Here is a 16,452-nt window from a genome sequence, read left to right as displayed (position 1 = left end):
GTCGTCGTTACTGGGCCCATAACCTGTTAGCAGGAGCACTACTAACACAGCAGGAGTCCAACAGTGCAACAACAGTAGACGAGACGAGCTTTAGTCTTCAGCCTCAAGGCATATTTATTTTGTAGTAAATAACTAAACTGCTCTTCCAGCCTTCATGTTGGGAGCGGGCCAAGAGAATGATCAAATCCAGAACATTCATATTTATAGGGGGCATGACGTCACCAAACATATCACATCTATTACCAAACTGATAACGCCCCCTTGTGGTGTGGAACAGATATACAGTACAGAATACATCACAGTCAATCATACATACTTATGTCAACAGGCTCCCGACCGAGAGCTGTTTTTTATTTTATATAAAGTTTGCCTAGGCAGAATGATATGAAGATCTCCGAGCTACGGGTGCTCCGTGCATGCTATGCGTGTGTGCAGTGACTGACTGTCACGTGCATGCATGCAACCAATAAAGTGGGGATGGACGAGGATCATACCGTTAAACAAGCACCGAGGGGCGGGAATGGTTGCTGCGCTCATATGCAATGAAAACAATCAGCAATTTATTGACATTAGAAAATGTAATTTTTACTTTTGAATAATAATAGGATGTATTGAATAATTTAAGTGATATATAGCCGTACACATCCAAATCCTAATTCAAAACGGGCTACATTTGGCTGAGCCGTTTGGGAGCCGAACGAGCCTTCTCTTGTTCTCTGATCCAAATGATCCGGCTCCCTAAAAAGAGCCGAAATCCCCATCACTACGAGACAGGAGCGCAAGTTCAGCAGTTATACAACTCTCGCGCCCCTTCCACCGACTTTTTGACGCATATGATACGACACACCAAAACACACTCACAATAACTAACGTGTGTCGGGAACAATAACTCACCATCACACAGTAACATTAACCAACCCATTGAGACAAACCCCACACAATGCCACCCCCCTCCCCCCCCCCCGCATCATACGGGCACTGCCCATCACGTTCCAAAACTAAGATCGAAGTATAGTCTGAACGGTAACTCCAAACTATAAAGATTGTCTCCCTCTGCTTCTCTCGATTTCCCCCCGTCTCCCCCCCCGCCCCCCGCTTGGCCCCAAGCCAGCGGAGCAGCTCTGTGTGGTAGCCTATAGTATGGAACGGGTCCGAGCCCCCGACCGTCCAATAGGAATGATGAATGTGAAGCGCTCCTCTAAACATAAACACAGGCCGTGTCTTCGGCTGGAAAGACCACCGCAACGGCCCATCGGGGACTTTCTCTTTCCATCTATTTTCACGACTTCCTCTCCAGTCTCCCCACGCGGCCGCTCGGCCGTGCGTTGAAAAAAAGACGCGAAGCCCTCACAAGATGTTAACCCGAACCCGGGAGCTCTCGTCTCCCACAGCCCACTTGTAACATGTGAAAACATGTTCATATTCTAATAAATTGTGGTTTCACATTTTAGGGGGCCGTCTTATCTTAATGTATTGATGTGATAGGGCTACATCTATTTGTCGTGTCTATTATTTTAATAACATGGGTTACTGCGGTTTTCAGTGTCTCCATCTTGCCAGGTTATTAATAAGCAGCATAACATGAAAGGTGCTGGTACTGTTACGAAGCGTCTTCTGTTTATGCAATGACTTATTTCCGTCGCTACGTGGCACTGTATCGCATGCGATCCACGAGGAAGGGAATTTTATGGAAATACGTTTCAGTCCAAACATGTGTAAGCAGTTCAGATCTACCACATAATTAAGATAAATGTTCGTCACATAATTTAAACATGCGTACCAACACGAGATGAGTTTTCTGTCGTGCCCGGTCGGGGCTGCCGTGTGCTGGAGACCGCAGAATCCAGCGGTTCTCTGGAGCCTCGGCTGCAGGTCTTGCGTGTCGGGCTGTTGGTCAATCGTCCGGAACGCGTTCCGAACCCGGCCCCCTTTTAGGGTTCAGACAAACTGCGCTTTCCTCTAGAGTTTGGTGATGTTGTATAACTCCAGCGAGGGGGTTAATGGTTCTGCTGCTTTATAGCCAGAGAGGGTCGGCCCGTCATAGTGTCTTTGGTGAATTAAGTGGAAACAGGTGGTGGCGTTCTTTGTGTGTGCGTGTGGTTGTGTACACGTGTCTATATGAAACATCAAAATAAAATCGGAGAAACTCTGGTTGCTACATAACCGCAGGTTTAGATGTGTCATCGAAAATGTCAGCATCTGCCCAGACCACCCACACACACACACACACACACACACACACACACACACACACACACACACACACACACACACACACACGACACACACACACACACACACACACACACACACACACACACACACACACACACACACACACACCTGGCTCCATACCAGCAAAGCGGAGGCCTACCACTGACGTCAGAAACTCCACGCAAGTTTGGCAGCCATCTTGTTTGGACAGCCTATCCGTCTCCGTAGCGACGTAGCTTTGCTTAGCCGAGAGACAGAGACAGAGACAGAGACGGAGAGAGGGAGAGAGAGTGAGAGAGAGAGAGAGGGAGACAGAGACAGAGAGACAGAGACAGAGACAGAGACAGAGACAGAGAGAGAGAGAGAGAGAGAGAGAGAGAGAGAGAGAGAGAGAGAGAGAGAGAGAGAGATCTCCTGGCCCGTCCTCACATTCCGTCTCCCCCGTCTCCCCCTAACTCGCCCCCTGAGGTCGGACCAGAGGGTTTACCGCCTCCCACATGTGTCCCCCGCCCAGTCCAACACCAGCAGCTCACTGGGACGCCCACTGGTAACCATAATACGGGAACACATGCGTAGAGACGGGGATTGGTTCTCCCCCCAGGCATGGGGGAGGGGGGGGGGGCACTCCGGTCCTCTGAACAGACGGGAGACGATGGACAGGAGAAGGGCTGCTGGCTCACCCAGAGTCACCCCCCAACCTGTGGTTAAACCAGTGATACCAGTTACACTGCTCACCAGTGGTGGAGGGGGAGAGAGCAGGGGGGAGAGGGTGGGAGGAGGGGTGAGGCAGGGGGGAGAGGGTGTGAGGGGGTGGGAGGAGGGGGGAGGCAAGGGGGGAGAGGGAGGAGGGGTGAAGCAGGGGGCAGAGGGTGTGAGGGGGAGGTTAGATCCAGTCCCCAGAGCTGTGTGTCTGGGCTGGAGACCCCGCAGTGAGACCCAGGTTAGAGGGGTCTCAGGACGATGGGCCCCTGACTGGAGAGGGGAGGGGCCCTGAGAGAGAGAGAGAGAGAGAGAGAGAGAGAGAGAGAGAGAGAGAGAGAGAGAGAGAGAGAGAGAGAGCAAGGGAAAGAGAGAGGGAAAGAGCAGGAGAGGGAGAGAGAGAGAGACACAGAGAGAGAGAGAGAGAGAGAGAGAGAGAGAGAGAGAGAGAGAGGGAGAGAGAGACACACACAGAGAGAGAGAGAGAGAGAGAGAGAGAGAGAGAGAGAGAGAGAGAGAGAGAGAGAGAGAGGAGAGAGAGAGAGAGAGAGAGAGAGAGAGAGAGAGAGAGAGAGAGAGAGAGAGAGAGAGAGAGAGAGAGACCCATCCGGCCCCGTTCTACTGTCCTGTTCAGAGTTATTTAGAAACACCCAGCTTCAATACAATACCAAAGTAGTAGGCCTAGTACCTTCATAAAATACGTCATCGTTTATGAAGTTTAGATCGTAAGGATACTGCGTGGGGTCTCGGGTTTCTTTCCGTCTGCTTGATGTGGAGGCGATCATGTTTATGAAGGCGCGTGACGCGTGACGCAGTGCGACGCCCACGAGCTGAGATATCATTTCGCGAAGCGCCGTTAATTTACAACTGTTTTCACTTCTCACATGTCGACACACTTTGAATTGCATAACTTTATTTTAGAACAACAAACATAAGTAACAAGTAATTTCATAAAAATACATTTGCATTTAACGCATCGTATTAAGAATAATATCATTGGAAGCCGCCATGTCTGTCAAGCACTCCCCACTATCAGAGCGCGCGGGAGCTCGTGGACGTTTTTTTTCCTTAACGTCCACGAGGACCCGCCGATGACGAGGAGGAGCTGCGGTCACCTGAGCACGAGGCTGAAGGGGTTGCAGGAAAACACGACGGGACGGACACGATGTCGTCACTCTGATGACGTCATCCACGGATCAACGAGCATTCGAGTGGTTCTTCTGACGTCACGAGGCGCCGCTGGGCGAGAGGCGCTGGGGGCAGGTCACTTGCTCCGGGGGATACCTGCTGAGCCCCCCCACCGGCTTCCGGTCACCTGGAGGGAACAAACCAATATATATTTAATAATCTAATAATTAATATCAAGATCCCCTCTCCTCCTTAATTTAGGAAACATTAATCCTGAACTGCAATATGAAGCCTTGATAAAACCGTTCAACAATGTACTTTTTAGTGTTGCAGACCTAAGACTTTAACCGTTTTTCTGATTGTGCCAATCTGTCCTAAAAAGCTAACAGCTAATGTAAATTTTAATAAAAAATAAATACATTTGATTTTTTTAATTAATTAAATGACAAAAACAAAAATAGCCTAATGATACAACAATACTATCATTATTTGTATTGATAAAATAATAAAATAATAGAATAAAGGGCCAGTCTTTAAGAAGACAACAATTAAAACGGTTCTGTTTCATATAATGTCCGAAACGAATTGTTATGAAATCAAACCATTTCATTTAGTGGAGAGGCCTCCGGTCCTCACCGAGTCTCTGCTTCAGCGGCCCCGCGGAATGGAAGTCTCCGCAGGTCGGGGAGGCCGTGGTTAGCGGGTGGCTGAAGCCGGGGCTCTGGGCCTGCCAGCCCGCCCCAGCAGGGCTCATGTACCCTGACCCGCCGTAGAGCCCGTACTGGCCGGGAGGCGAGTAGGCGCAGGTCGACACGTACCCGGACAGGTTCGACGAGCACTGAGGCGTACACATTTATCGGTCAGAGTATATCACATGTGCACATGTGCACACACACACACACACACACACACACACACACACACACACACACACACACACACACACACACACACACACACACACACACACACACACACACACACACACACACACACACACACACACACACACACACACACACACAGGGTGTACCTGAGAGTATTTGACGTCTGGGTCTGACGCGGTCTTGTCCACGTGGACAGCGCGCGCGGAGGGGAACGCACCGGCCCTGCCCGCCCACTCCTCCATTATTGGCGCGTATCCGTCCGGTCCGGATGAAGCTGGGAGAACATTTAGATTGAATGTGCAGAATTTAGTGAGGCTGTCCGTCTTATCCAGATTGAAAAAGGTCTGTATAAGCCAAGATCTATAATGTTTTGATATCAGATTTTAACCTGACGAGTTCATTTAGTTTTACGCACTGAATTCAATTTTTCTAATTTTCGATTAATTTAAATAAATTATTAATTTAAATAAATGGAACAGTTTAGTTGTCTCTCCTCTATTGAACCACGTGTTGGATTAAATGTAAAATTTTCTCATTCATTCTTGGACTATCTGGTGCAACATCCCAGCGGCCTGGCTCATTGGTACCAGGTCACTGAGCGGCCGCTCTGTGTGTTTGCCTTCTTTTCGTTTCTCTTTCTAAAAGCCTCACATGGTTATCGGTACGTGGCGTAAAGGCATGCGTAACGGCGCGGGCGTCAACGCTGATGTGTGCGCTCGAGACCGACCATAGGAGGTTGTCACGTGCTGCGCCCACCTGAAGGGTCCATGAAGGAGCGGATCCCGAGGATGTTGCTTACGGTGTGCACGGACGGCCAGGCCCGCGAGAGCCCCACGTGGGTCGCGGAGACCCCTCCGACCTTGCTCCCCGGTGAGGGCCCCAGGGGCCCCGGGAAGGCGTAGGCGTGCACGGGGCTGCCGGCCAGTGGGCCTGGGTGGGTCTTGGTGTGGTGGTTCTCATACTGGTTCGACTGGGAGAGGTTCCCGATCTTGTTCCGTAAGATCCGGCTGATGGAGCTCACGGATGGGACGTTGTATTTGTCACAGACCGCGTCCGCGAGGAGCCGATCCCGAATCTCCCACGCGAAGATCCCCGGGTCTCCCTGTTTGTATTCACGGATGTTCTTCACCACGTGCGGCGTGGTCACGCGTGGCTTGCTGCCGCCGATGGCGCCGGGTAGGACCGAGCCGGTCTCGTGGTACCGCGCGAGGATCTTGCTCACGCAGCCGTGGGACACGCGCAGCTGGCGGCTGATGTCGCACGGGCGGACCCCCAGCTGGGCCAGCTCCACGATGCGGAGCCGGAGCCCGTTTGGCAGCGGGCGGCCGTTGACGAAGACCCCGCCGAGCTGGTTGACCTCCCCGTAGGACTGGTCTGGAGAGACGGAGGGCGAACGGGAGGGGTGGAGTTTAGGGAAAAGGAATGAAACATTAAGTGGAGGGTAGGGTAAAGGAATCAAACATTAAGTGGAGGTTAGGATGAAGGAATTAAATATAAAGTGGAGGTTATGGTAAAGGAATTAAAGATAAAGTGGAGGTTATGGTAAAGGAATTAAACATTAATGGAGGTTATGAGTAGAGGAATCAAACATAGAAACACAACAGCCCACTTCGGTGGGTTTTATATCAGATTTCTTTGGATGAATAAAAAAAGGATTATCTCCAATATATTGTTAATATTTAAAGGTCACATAATAATGAACATTGAATAATTCATTCTTCCTGCATTACAATAATTGTAACATCACTTCGAAGTGTAGGCTATCCACTCAACACTATTCAGTTAATGTGTGGCTCATCCAAGGTTAGTATGAACACGTCAGCTTCACACTACATTGAAGCTGGATCGCCAAATATTGCTATCCTCATGTACAGACAGACAGAGATATACAAAGATGAACGGCTTCTGGAATAGTTATATTGGTCCTACCCATGGCCCGCGGCTCCTGTCAGCGGAGGCAGAAAAACATTTCCTCAGGCATAGAGACCCGCTGTGAGCCGTCACTCCGACGTCCCCATGTGCGTAAAACGAGCTTTACGCAGTGGGCCGGAGCGCGCTGTACGCCGTACTTCTGCTCCGCCGCTCTGGAGTCGGCCCTGCTGTCCCTCCTCTCGCTCCGTGATGCTCCTCCAGAGCCTCTCCTCCTTGGAGCTGGACGGTCGACAGGACGTCCCACGCAAGTCGCGAAGTTCAGATTCCAAATGGACCTCAGCGCGTGGTGGATATTATTTAACTCCTCCCCCTCCTCCCTCCCTCTCATACTCATACCTGATGTTATTATTTAACCCCCCCCCCCCCCCCCCCGCCCCCCCACCTCGTACCTGTTGTTAATATTTAACCCCTCCCCCCTTCCAATAAAAAAAATACTAATTCAAAAGTTAAAAAGTACGATAAAATACATATTTTAAAGTAGGCTATATAAACATACGTCTACTAAGCGTTCTCTATTTTTTGGAAGGTTCGTGTTCAACTTTATAATATAACTTCAAGTAATACGGTGGATCGGGAACAAATTGCAAACTTCAATTAGGCCTAAACCAACACTACAATTCGTGCGATTATTGAATGAGAAAAAGTTATTTGTGGGACAGTGCGCAGAGACACAGGACATTTTTCTTTGGGAACGAGAAACGAAAATGGAAAAATAGACGAAAATTTAAATTACACAATTCAATGTTTAATTCAAAGCTCTGATATACATAAACTGTAACTTAAGAGTTACAACATTTTCCATTCCTAATTGGATGTGTAATGTGTGTTTGTTATCCGTCGATTAAAATAATAAAAAAGTAGGCCTAATATGGATCCCATTCAATTGAATTAATTATCAATTGAACAATAACCCATTGATTCTAAAATCAGATATCCCTCAAACCACAGAAGGACACCTCGATTTGAACGTATCATTGATCTGTCCGGTTCAAACCCTGTGGGCATATCTGCCAACCGGACGTTGTCCTAGACCCGCCCACTCCATTAGGTAGCCTAGATAAGTGGTCGTCATGGAGTCCGTCCCGCCCCCGAGAGAAGTGGGCAGAAGAGAGTATTAACGAGTTACTTCACATTGATTATTGCGCTAGAAGGTCAGAGATAAGGACGTCGGACTGTCTTAGGCCGACCGAGAGAGACATGTCTTGGAAAGATATTTCATATATTTGATATAAAAAAAAGCCCTAGGCCTATATAACTTTTCCATTTTTTGTTCTTATTTCTTTTTTATTTAAATGTTATCTTTATTTGCACTGATATGTCATATTTTGCCGCAGTAGGCCTAAATTCCCTACCCGTGATAATAAAAAATATCCCATAAATAACCAGGAATGTTTGTAACGAGGGGCCTTTAAAAGCGTGATGGTAACGAATACCTTAATACAGTTAAGTTCAAAATCCTAAAGCATCTCATCTCTGGCCGGATGGATACGCTTCACCAACTTTCAGGTTCGCAGGCGAAGCGGTATCTATTTGAGGTACTACAGCGCCCCCCTCTGGAGGGATAACCGGATCGCAACTCTTCACATAACCTCCGGAATCTACATGACGCCGTCTGTCTGAATGTCCAAACAGACTAATGATACTCAGATTGAAATAAAGGCTTTTAGCTGTGGTAATCAGGTGGAGAGTTGTAGGAGATCTAAATTAGATCTGAAAAACTGTTTAGCCATAGTTAATAATCTTAACTCGGTTAATCTGTGCGTACATGTGCAGTCATTTATTTTATAATTGAATCTCTGTGTAATCAGTACTGGAGACGGAAGGCGTGGGGATATGGAGCTCTACCACTAGGTGTCGCTCTCCGCCCATTTTTAAAGAGGTTGACAACGGTATTTGCAGACAACAACGTGTTTTCTATAGATTGCCAAAAGCAGGGGACAGAAACGGACCATCTCCGTATTTACCTTCAGGGGCCCAGTGTTCCGTTAGGGGCCTTAAAGGGGCCTCCGACGCATAGAGCAGGGCCTATTGCTTTAACTGAGTTTGTTGTTATTATTATATTATTATTATTATTATTATTATTATTATTATTATTATTATTATTATTATTATTATTATTATTATTATTATCCTAAGTGTCACAACGTTTGAAATAACTGAAGTATTTATAAAAAGCGACACAAATAATCAGCCAACAGAGAGCTGAGGGGAAGATACACACTATACACACTCTGACCTTTGACCTACAGGTCACCCTAAGTAGGCCCAGGTCCCTTCTGAGTGGAGCTATTGCGTTTAATTAGGCCTCTATATGCATTACCTTGCCACATTGTATTTCTGGATAATGACACCTATAGATAGCCACCATCGGGTTAGTTTTCGTTATTCGTTATTTTTTGTCATTAACTAGGCCCACTCTTTGAATTTGTAAACGAATTGGTTAATTCATTAGAGACACTAACAGCAATAACAGTTAATAGTCCAACTAGTCATAATACTAATGATGTGTTTGTATACCGCAGTAAAACTTCGCCCCTATGGGCTGGTCCAGTCAGTCAAACCCCTCCCCTCTGGGCTGGTCCAGTCAGTAAAGCTCCGCCCCTCTGGGCTGTTCTGGTCATAAAACTCAAACCAAAAGTTTGTCTGGCGCGTGAGCTGACCCGTATAACGTCTGAAATCAGGCGGCAAATAAACCGGATTAACGCGATTTGAATGCAATGATCGCCAGATAATGGGGGGCTAATGAATATCAATCCCGCAAGTCAGTGAATGGATGTGGATCTCATGGGTTTAATGGAAACATTTTGACCCGTAGTTTCTCTTCGAGCTCGTTTTTTATTGCTTTTAGTTTTTAAAGACGAAATGGGACGAGAATATGATTTATTATGCGAGTGATGTGTCTGTATATCTGTTTATCTTTGTGTGTGTGCGTATATGTGTGCGCGTGCGTGCGTGTGTGTATTTGTGTCTGCGCGTGCTTGCGTGAGTGTACGTGGTGTCTGCGTGTACGTGTGTGTGTGTGTGTGTGTGTGTGTGTGTGTGTGTGTGTGTGTGTGTGTGTGTGTGTGTGTGTGTGTGTGTGTGTGTGTGTGTGTGTGTGTGTGTGTGTGTGTGTGTGTGTGTGTGTGTGTGCGTGTGCGTGTGTGTGCGTGGGTGGCTGTGGTCCTCCGAGGGAAGATGAATGAAGAGATAGTCCATTGAGGTTGAATGCCATGACAACTAGCAGCGCCCGCGGGTTTATTCCACCCAGTTAGTGCGCTTTGTGCTGGGGGCGTCACTCAGCATCATCTCGCGCCCCGCATGAATGCCGAAACGCGCTCCTTACAAACACTTCCAATGCCAGCCGGACATTTGTCCACATCGCCGCCTTTGTCCGCAGCTTAGCAATCGGTTTGTACGTGTGTTTGCTCAGCGGCGACCACCCAGGATCGCCCCCCCCCCCTGCTGAGAACGGGTGAGGCTCGCGCTGCACTGGAGCATGCGAGGGGAACGTAAACATTTAAATTGAATCAAGAAAACATGGCCGCCGATGGCGGGGCCGCCCGCCGCGCGCCCGAACCGCCCGGCGACATAGATCAGAAGTGATGCGGAGGGAAACGAGATATAAAAAACCTCCTCTCGTTCATCATCGCTTATGAAGGACCAAGGACTCCATAGCCGATATAAATATAGTTATCAGCTATTAACCAGGGAACAATATTAATATCAAGCAGGTCAGCATCAGCATAAATATGACAAAGGCCCGCCGCCCCTTACGTCTGGATCCGACCCTCGTGTCCCCCCGGAGTCATTCGGTCGTTCCCGCCTACTGACGTCTCACTTAAAAAAAAACCGACGCACGTAAAAGGTACAATCACGCCTTATGGATGGATCATCTCTCCTCACCCTCTCGAGCCGATAAGCCACGTTACGAGGACGTGCAAACACGGGGAGCTCCGCGCGCGCCGTCCGCTCCTCGAGTTAAGCCGCGACCAAATATTGACGCTGAGACCCGTCATAGACTCGAATCCCTCTGAGACCCGTCATGGACCCGGGCCTGGGACCCGGAACCCCTCCATCCCCAGCCGGGTCTGGTGCCGGGTTATGAACCGCTGAGACGGGAATAATGTGTGGGACCAGGCAGGAGGGGTTAGAACCAGTATATAGAGGGGGTTAAAACCTGTATGGGGATACAACCACTATATAAGGGGGGGGGGGGGTAAAACAGTATAAGGGGGGGTTAAAGCCATTATATGGGGGGGGGGGGGGGGGGGGGGTAAAAACACTACATGTAGGGGGGACGGGTTAAAACCACTATATATGCAGCATAAACGCCGCTGATATCAGCTAAACACTCACGGGCTCTGAAGCACCACTGATGGGGCCTTCACCCGCCCTGAACCGCGCTCACCCGAGACGCGGCGCGCATCAACTTGACTCCCGGGTCCCGCCTCCGCGTTCGGTAACCTTTTCTACCTCTGCGTTTCCACCGCGCCCCCGCCGCTTAGCGCTCATAGGTCAGCGCAGCACTGCGTTATGGTGATGGAGGTGTTAACGCGCCGAGCGACGCGACCGGCACTCTGCCGCGAGCGACGAGACCGGGAGGACATTCCTCTCCTCCACATAAAGCCACCGTAGTCCCGTTTACCGCGCTAGCGAGAGAGAGAGAGAGAGAGAGAGAGAGAGAGAGAGAGAGAGAGAGAGAGAGAGAGAGAGAGAGAGAGAGAGAGAGAGAGGGAGAAGAGAGAGCGAGAGAGAGAGGGGGGGGGGGAGAGGGGGGGAGAGAGGGGGAGGCAGAGAGGGCATCCAGACGCAGCGGCGGCAGGAGTTCTGCTCAACAGTAGCGCCTTCCTATCATGTCCTTCTCCGCCTCGAAGACGGGCTTCTCCGTGAGGGACATCCTGGACCTCCCCGACCCGGCCGGAGGGTCTGGGCCCGAGGAGACCGAGGACGAAGGGTTGACGCACCGGGTCGTGGACCCGACCCGAGGCGGAGCCGTCAAACAAGCGGAGCTAGAGAGCCGACTGAGCCCGAACAGTTCCGGGAACTACACGAGATGGGCGGAATCAGCGAGTAAGATCCCATTACTTTAGGACCTTAAATGATCCACTTACTTTAAGATACCGTTACTTTAAGATCCTTTTAACTTAAGATCCCTTTCCCTTAACCTTAAGATCCCATTACTTTAAGCACCATAATGATCCCTTAACTTTAAGACCCTAAATGATCCCTTAACTTTAATACCCTAAATTATCCCTTAACTTTAATACCGTAAATGATCGTTTACTTCCTTCAGTCATTAAGGAAGTCTATTAGTGGCGTATTCCATGATATTATGTTATATTTAATATATGTTATGACAGAGGACATTTAAAGCCCCATCCCATATTAACTCTGTCTTAAACAAGTTCAATTATTTAAGTTGGCCTGTTTGAAGGCTATTCCAATCGTTTGTAAATCGAGTTAATGTTTATTAAAAATGTGATATGGATACGACTTGAGTGATTTATATTGCCATTTAGAAGGGGACTATTTCTAGTAGCCAAGTATATATTATTTGAATTTTTTTAACTAGATAATTATCGGTATTGTTATCTGTACTATTTTTTATTAAATTACATGATTGCATGAATTAATTACAAAATGTGCATGTGTATTTAAAGTTTGATGCATTTAATAGGCCTATACATATTATTCATATATGCCTATATCGTTATTAGTACCAAAGATTCAACAAGGGCAGTTATGAAATTTATATATTTCCAATTCATACGATGCTAGAGACATTATTAAATGTAGGCCTATATTAATTATCTTTATTAAAATCGTACGATGCTGTATATTATTAACTAGGCCTACAAGAGACGTTATAAATTAATAAAAGTGATCAATATTAAAATCCTAAGCTACTGTAGTGTATTAATTATAAGAGACGTTAAATGACTGATTAAGTTATTCATGTTCAAATCGAAAGATTCTGCATCTATAAGAGACTTTATGAAGCAATACAAGTTATATTCAAATGAAAAGATGCTGTATTGTATCAATTATAAAATATGTTATAAAGGTTTATAAGTTATCTATATAAAATATAAGATGTATTAACTATAAGAGAGGTTCTAAAGGTATGTAAATTATAATATAATCATAAGCTGCTGTATTGTATAACAATAAGAGTTATAAAGGTATTTGAGTTATATTATGATATAAACTGCTGCATTATAACTCAGTTATAAGGGTGTATGAGTTATTCATATTATAATCATAAGATATGTATTAAATATAAGAGAGCTAATTGGATACAAGTTATATTATAATCATATATGTATTAACTATAAGAGTTCTAAAGGTATATATAAGTTATCTTGTGAGCATAAATATAAGAGTTCTATGAGTTTTTTATATTTTGTTCCTGACCACAAGAGTTGTAAAGGTATATAAGTTAGTAATATTATAATCACAAGATGCTGTATTAATAACGAGTCCTAACGGTGCCTCTCTTCCCCAGTCCACAGTCTCGCGGCGGGCTCGAGGTCCAAGTCTCCAGAACTCTCCACGGATGAGTCCCAGGACGTGGACCGCCTCACGGGGCGCGAGGACGGCGTGAAGAAGCGGAAGCGGCGCGTGCTCTTCTCCAAGGCGCAGACCTACGAGCTCGAGCGGCGCTTCCGGCAGCAGCGCTACCTGTCGGCGCCCGAGCGCGAACACCTGGCCCGCGCGCTGCGACTGACGCCCACCCAGGTGAAGATCTGGTTCCAGAACCACCGCTACAAGATGAAGCGCGCGCGGGCCGAGAGGAGCATGGAGATGATCCAGCTCGTGTCGCCTCCGCGGCGCGTGGCCATCCCCATTCTGGTGCGGGACGGGATGGCGTACGAGGGCTTCAGGACGCACGAGGCCGTGGAGGCCACCCTCAGGGCCGGGCTGCCCCTCTCCACGTGCAGTGGCTACTCCCTGTCCCACATGCACGTGCACTCCCACTATGGGCCGGACGTGATGTCGCAGCTGTCCGGCTTGCACGGGCTGTACCGCTGGACCTGCCCCGGGAAATAAACACCTCTCAGCGGACTACCTGAACGGCACTGACTTGTTCCGGTGTGTGGGGGGGGGGGGGGACTGGAGCTGAGAAAATGAGGAGAGAAAATTTGAATTTCAAAAAACAACTTGTGGTGCATCATTTGATCGTGTTTGATATTTTTGGTATTTTCTGACCGTTGTGTTTGATAAAGGAAATGCTATTTTGACTGTGAGAAACTTCCCGTGCGTTTTATATTTATGAAGGTGCTTTGTGCGTGATAACTTGATATTTATGTGATGAATAAACCATGGTACTTATTATGCACGTTTGACACTCGAATTTAACTTTGAGGAAAAAAAATCAGCTTTCTGAAAACACAAATATACCATATAGCCTAAGCCAGCATAAATACCGAATATTTGTTTCGATTAAATGACAGACGTATAGGCTTCATTCAGGCCTGGACTCTGATGTCATTAGAGACAACATCTCCTTTGTTACAAAACCAGCTGCCGACCCACGAGCCAAAAAATGTAAACTTCACCAAAGAGGACTTGGTGACAATTCCGTAAAGGCGACACAACTTTCACTTTTCACAGACGGATCTTTTATCGGGCCAATTGGATCCGTCTATTTTCACGCCGCTCTAAAGATCTTTATCATCTGTAGGAACATGGAGACGGTCATCTAACTCAAACGAGATTCCGAGGCTGATAATCCTGCTCCTAATCCGTCTGAAGATCAACGCCTGTAGGCCCGCGACCACCACGTTAACGACAGGAAAACAAACCAACCAGCCCAATTAAAGATCGCTTCTATTAGTTTTAATTGCCGCCGCTGCAGACTAAACATTGAGGGGTTACAGTAACAGAGACGCCCCTAACACAACACGTCGGGTCCCGGGGTCAAAGGGCACCGGGATTACAGGGTTTTGCAAAGACAGAATTACTCATCGTTTGACAATGAAAGACCCATAAACCCTTTAGTGAGTCCCTGTGTGTGTGTGTGTGTGTGTGTGTGTGTGTGTGTGTGTGTGTGTGTGTGTGTGTGTGTGTGTGTGTGTGTGTGTGTGTGTGTGTGTGTGTGTGTGTGTGTGTGTGTGTTGGGGGGTCTTTATTCAGATACGGTCGGCTCATCCCCATAAAGGCTGAGCGGTATTGAGGTCTGATGGTTTCTATCCAGGCTGGAACTTCTGTCGACGTTTTGGATTCCATCCCAAAGAAGATCCGATGAAAAGAGTGCGCGTCTCTTCTAAACGCACCTGTTCTTTGAGGTTCTTTTTCTGCTGCTTTTTACACACGCAAACATCTAAATGTATCAAAATCCAACGTCTCTTGCATTGTTATAATTCAGGCCAATGCAATGCCTATTGGCAGTAAATAACCACCATTATTTAATGTAGGAGTTTCACCATGTAAAGAGCTGGGATGTGAACCCATGACACGTGTGACCGCACGATGGCAGCAGATCCTCAGAAAACAAGCCGTGATCTGGACAGACCGGGAGACACACAACTCACGAGATCGAGATCAGAGACAACATAATTGAACAAAAAGGTATCTTCTTAACTAAAAATCCAAACGAACACACGTGGATTGTCTGCGCATTAAATATTTAACACAGGCCTACGGGTTGGCTATAAAGTCCATCAATGCAAAATATCTTGAATGCAACTCATTTGTATTCATATGTTGGATTAGGCTAGTAGACAGGCATTAAACATAAAGCCTTCTGAAAATATCTTGTTGACAGAATTATTAGAATAAATTATTCTAAGTATTATTTTAATACTAATGCTTAAGTATGATATTTTAAATATTAGTATTAATCCATTTACTTTATCTATCTATTTACAAAAAATCTTCAATCGTGAGTTTGTTTCCCACCAAGGGAAGGTTCTGAGGTGAAGCCTCCTGTCTAGACATCAGCAATAATCATAAAGATATGAATTCACCGGTTTGAACGGATGGTTAGTCCTCCTCTGAGCTGTGAGGTCGACGTCTTGCCGCCAGGGGGCACCCCAGTGCAACAGCTGGTAGCGAAAGACTGCGAATTCAAAGTCTCCGTCTCACACGCTGAAGGAAAAAAAATAAAATAAATGAGGATTTATTGATGACGACTGATTCCTGATGCACAGCATTAGTATGTTACTCAACCAAAATAAATGTTTTTGATGTCACTGATTGATTAACGTTATGTCCAACACCTCCGTGAGGGGGCGCTAGAGGGTCTCTGGGTGGTTTTCGTGCGTGTACGTGTGCGTGTGTGTGTGTGTGTGTGTGTGTGTGTGTGTGTGTGTGTGTGTGTGTGTGTGTGTGTGTGTGTGTGTGTGTGTGTGTGTGTGTGTGTGTGTGTGTGTGTGTGTGTGTGTGTGTGTGGTATCACTAGTGGGAGAGAGTGAGATAGAAATAGAGGTGGGGGGGGGATGAAACCCACACGGATCCTGATAGAACAGACCCTTTGACGTAACAGCCTATATTTAAAAGCAGTTCATGAACCCTCCTGAACTTGAGATGAAATGTACAGTTAATATTACTGTTATGATCCGAGATGTCGTCCTCACTCATGTTACAGATAGGGAGCTAGTGCTTTATC

The 16,452-nt window shown here is 47.1% G+C and overlaps 3 protein-coding genes across 4 annotated transcripts in view; 1 reads left to right on the top strand and 2 right to left on the bottom strand.

The window, feature by feature from the left end:
* LOC130374038 (protein CEBPZOS-like) overlaps positions 1-2,048 on the bottom strand; it is a 34,508-nt gene extending 32,460 nt beyond the window's left edge. Inside the window, exon 1 of one of the 2 annotated variants that reach the window (XM_056580598.1) lies at positions 1,781-2,048. The gene's annotated coding sequence lies outside the window, so the exon portion shown is untranslated. The remainder of the gene's footprint in view (positions 1-1,780) is intronic. The other variant, XM_056580597.1, reaches the window with a different exon arrangement.
* A 2,091-nt stretch (positions 2,049-4,139) lies between these two features.
* Positions 4,140-6,960, bottom strand: pax1b (paired box 1b). Its single transcript, XM_056581817.1, has 5 exons — positions 6,858-6,960; positions 5,685-6,302; positions 5,075-5,202; positions 4,678-4,879; positions 4,140-4,228 (listed from the first exon to the last, which is right to left on the bottom strand). The coding sequence occupies exons 1-5, from the start codon at positions 6,859-6,861 to the stop codon at positions 4,140-4,142; spliced, it is 1,041 nt and encodes a 346-aa protein (XP_056437792.1). The 5' UTR covers positions 6,862-6,960.
* Positions 6,961-11,695: 4,735 nt separating this feature from the next.
* On the top strand, positions 11,696-13,892 carry LOC130374839 (homeobox protein Nkx-2.2-like). The gene is made up of 2 exons (XM_056581816.1): positions 11,696-11,912; positions 13,348-13,892. The coding sequence occupies exons 1-2, from the start codon at positions 11,696-11,698 to the stop codon at positions 13,890-13,892; spliced, it is 762 nt and encodes a 253-aa protein (XP_056437791.1).
* Positions 13,893-16,452: the final 2,560 nt, after the last annotated feature.

The sequence above is a fragment of the Gadus chalcogrammus genome, chromosome 21 (genome assembly GCF_026213295.1).
Source record: "Gadus chalcogrammus isolate NIFS_2021 chromosome 21, NIFS_Gcha_1.0, whole genome shotgun sequence".
NCBI classification, from domain to species: domain Eukaryota; kingdom Metazoa; phylum Chordata; class Actinopteri; order Gadiformes; family Gadidae; genus Gadus; species Gadus chalcogrammus.
This window is presented reverse-complemented; position numbering and strand designations above follow the sequence as displayed.

What these genes read in the sequence shown, in the direction of transcription:
- pax1b (XM_056581817.1), bottom strand. An exon ending in CAGACGTCAAATACTCTCAG is followed by an intron (nt 4,880 to 5,074) that starts GTACACCCTGTG and finishes TGTACGCCTCAG; the next exon opens with TGCTCGTCGAACCTGTCCGG. An exon ending in GCCGCTGAAGCAGAGACTCG is followed by an intron (nt 4,229 to 4,677) that starts GTGAGGACCGGA and finishes TGTTCCCTCCAG; the next exon opens with GTGACCGGAAGCCGGTGGGG.
- LOC130374839 (XM_056581816.1), top strand. Translation starts at nt 11,696, where the DNA reads ATGTCCTTCTCCGCCTCGAAGACGGGCTTCTCCGTGAGGGACATCCTG. An exon ending in GAGATGGGCGGAATCAGCGA is followed by an intron (nt 11,913 to 13,347) that starts GTAAGATCCCAT and finishes TCTCTTCCCCAG; the next exon opens with TCCACAGTCTCGCGGCGGGC.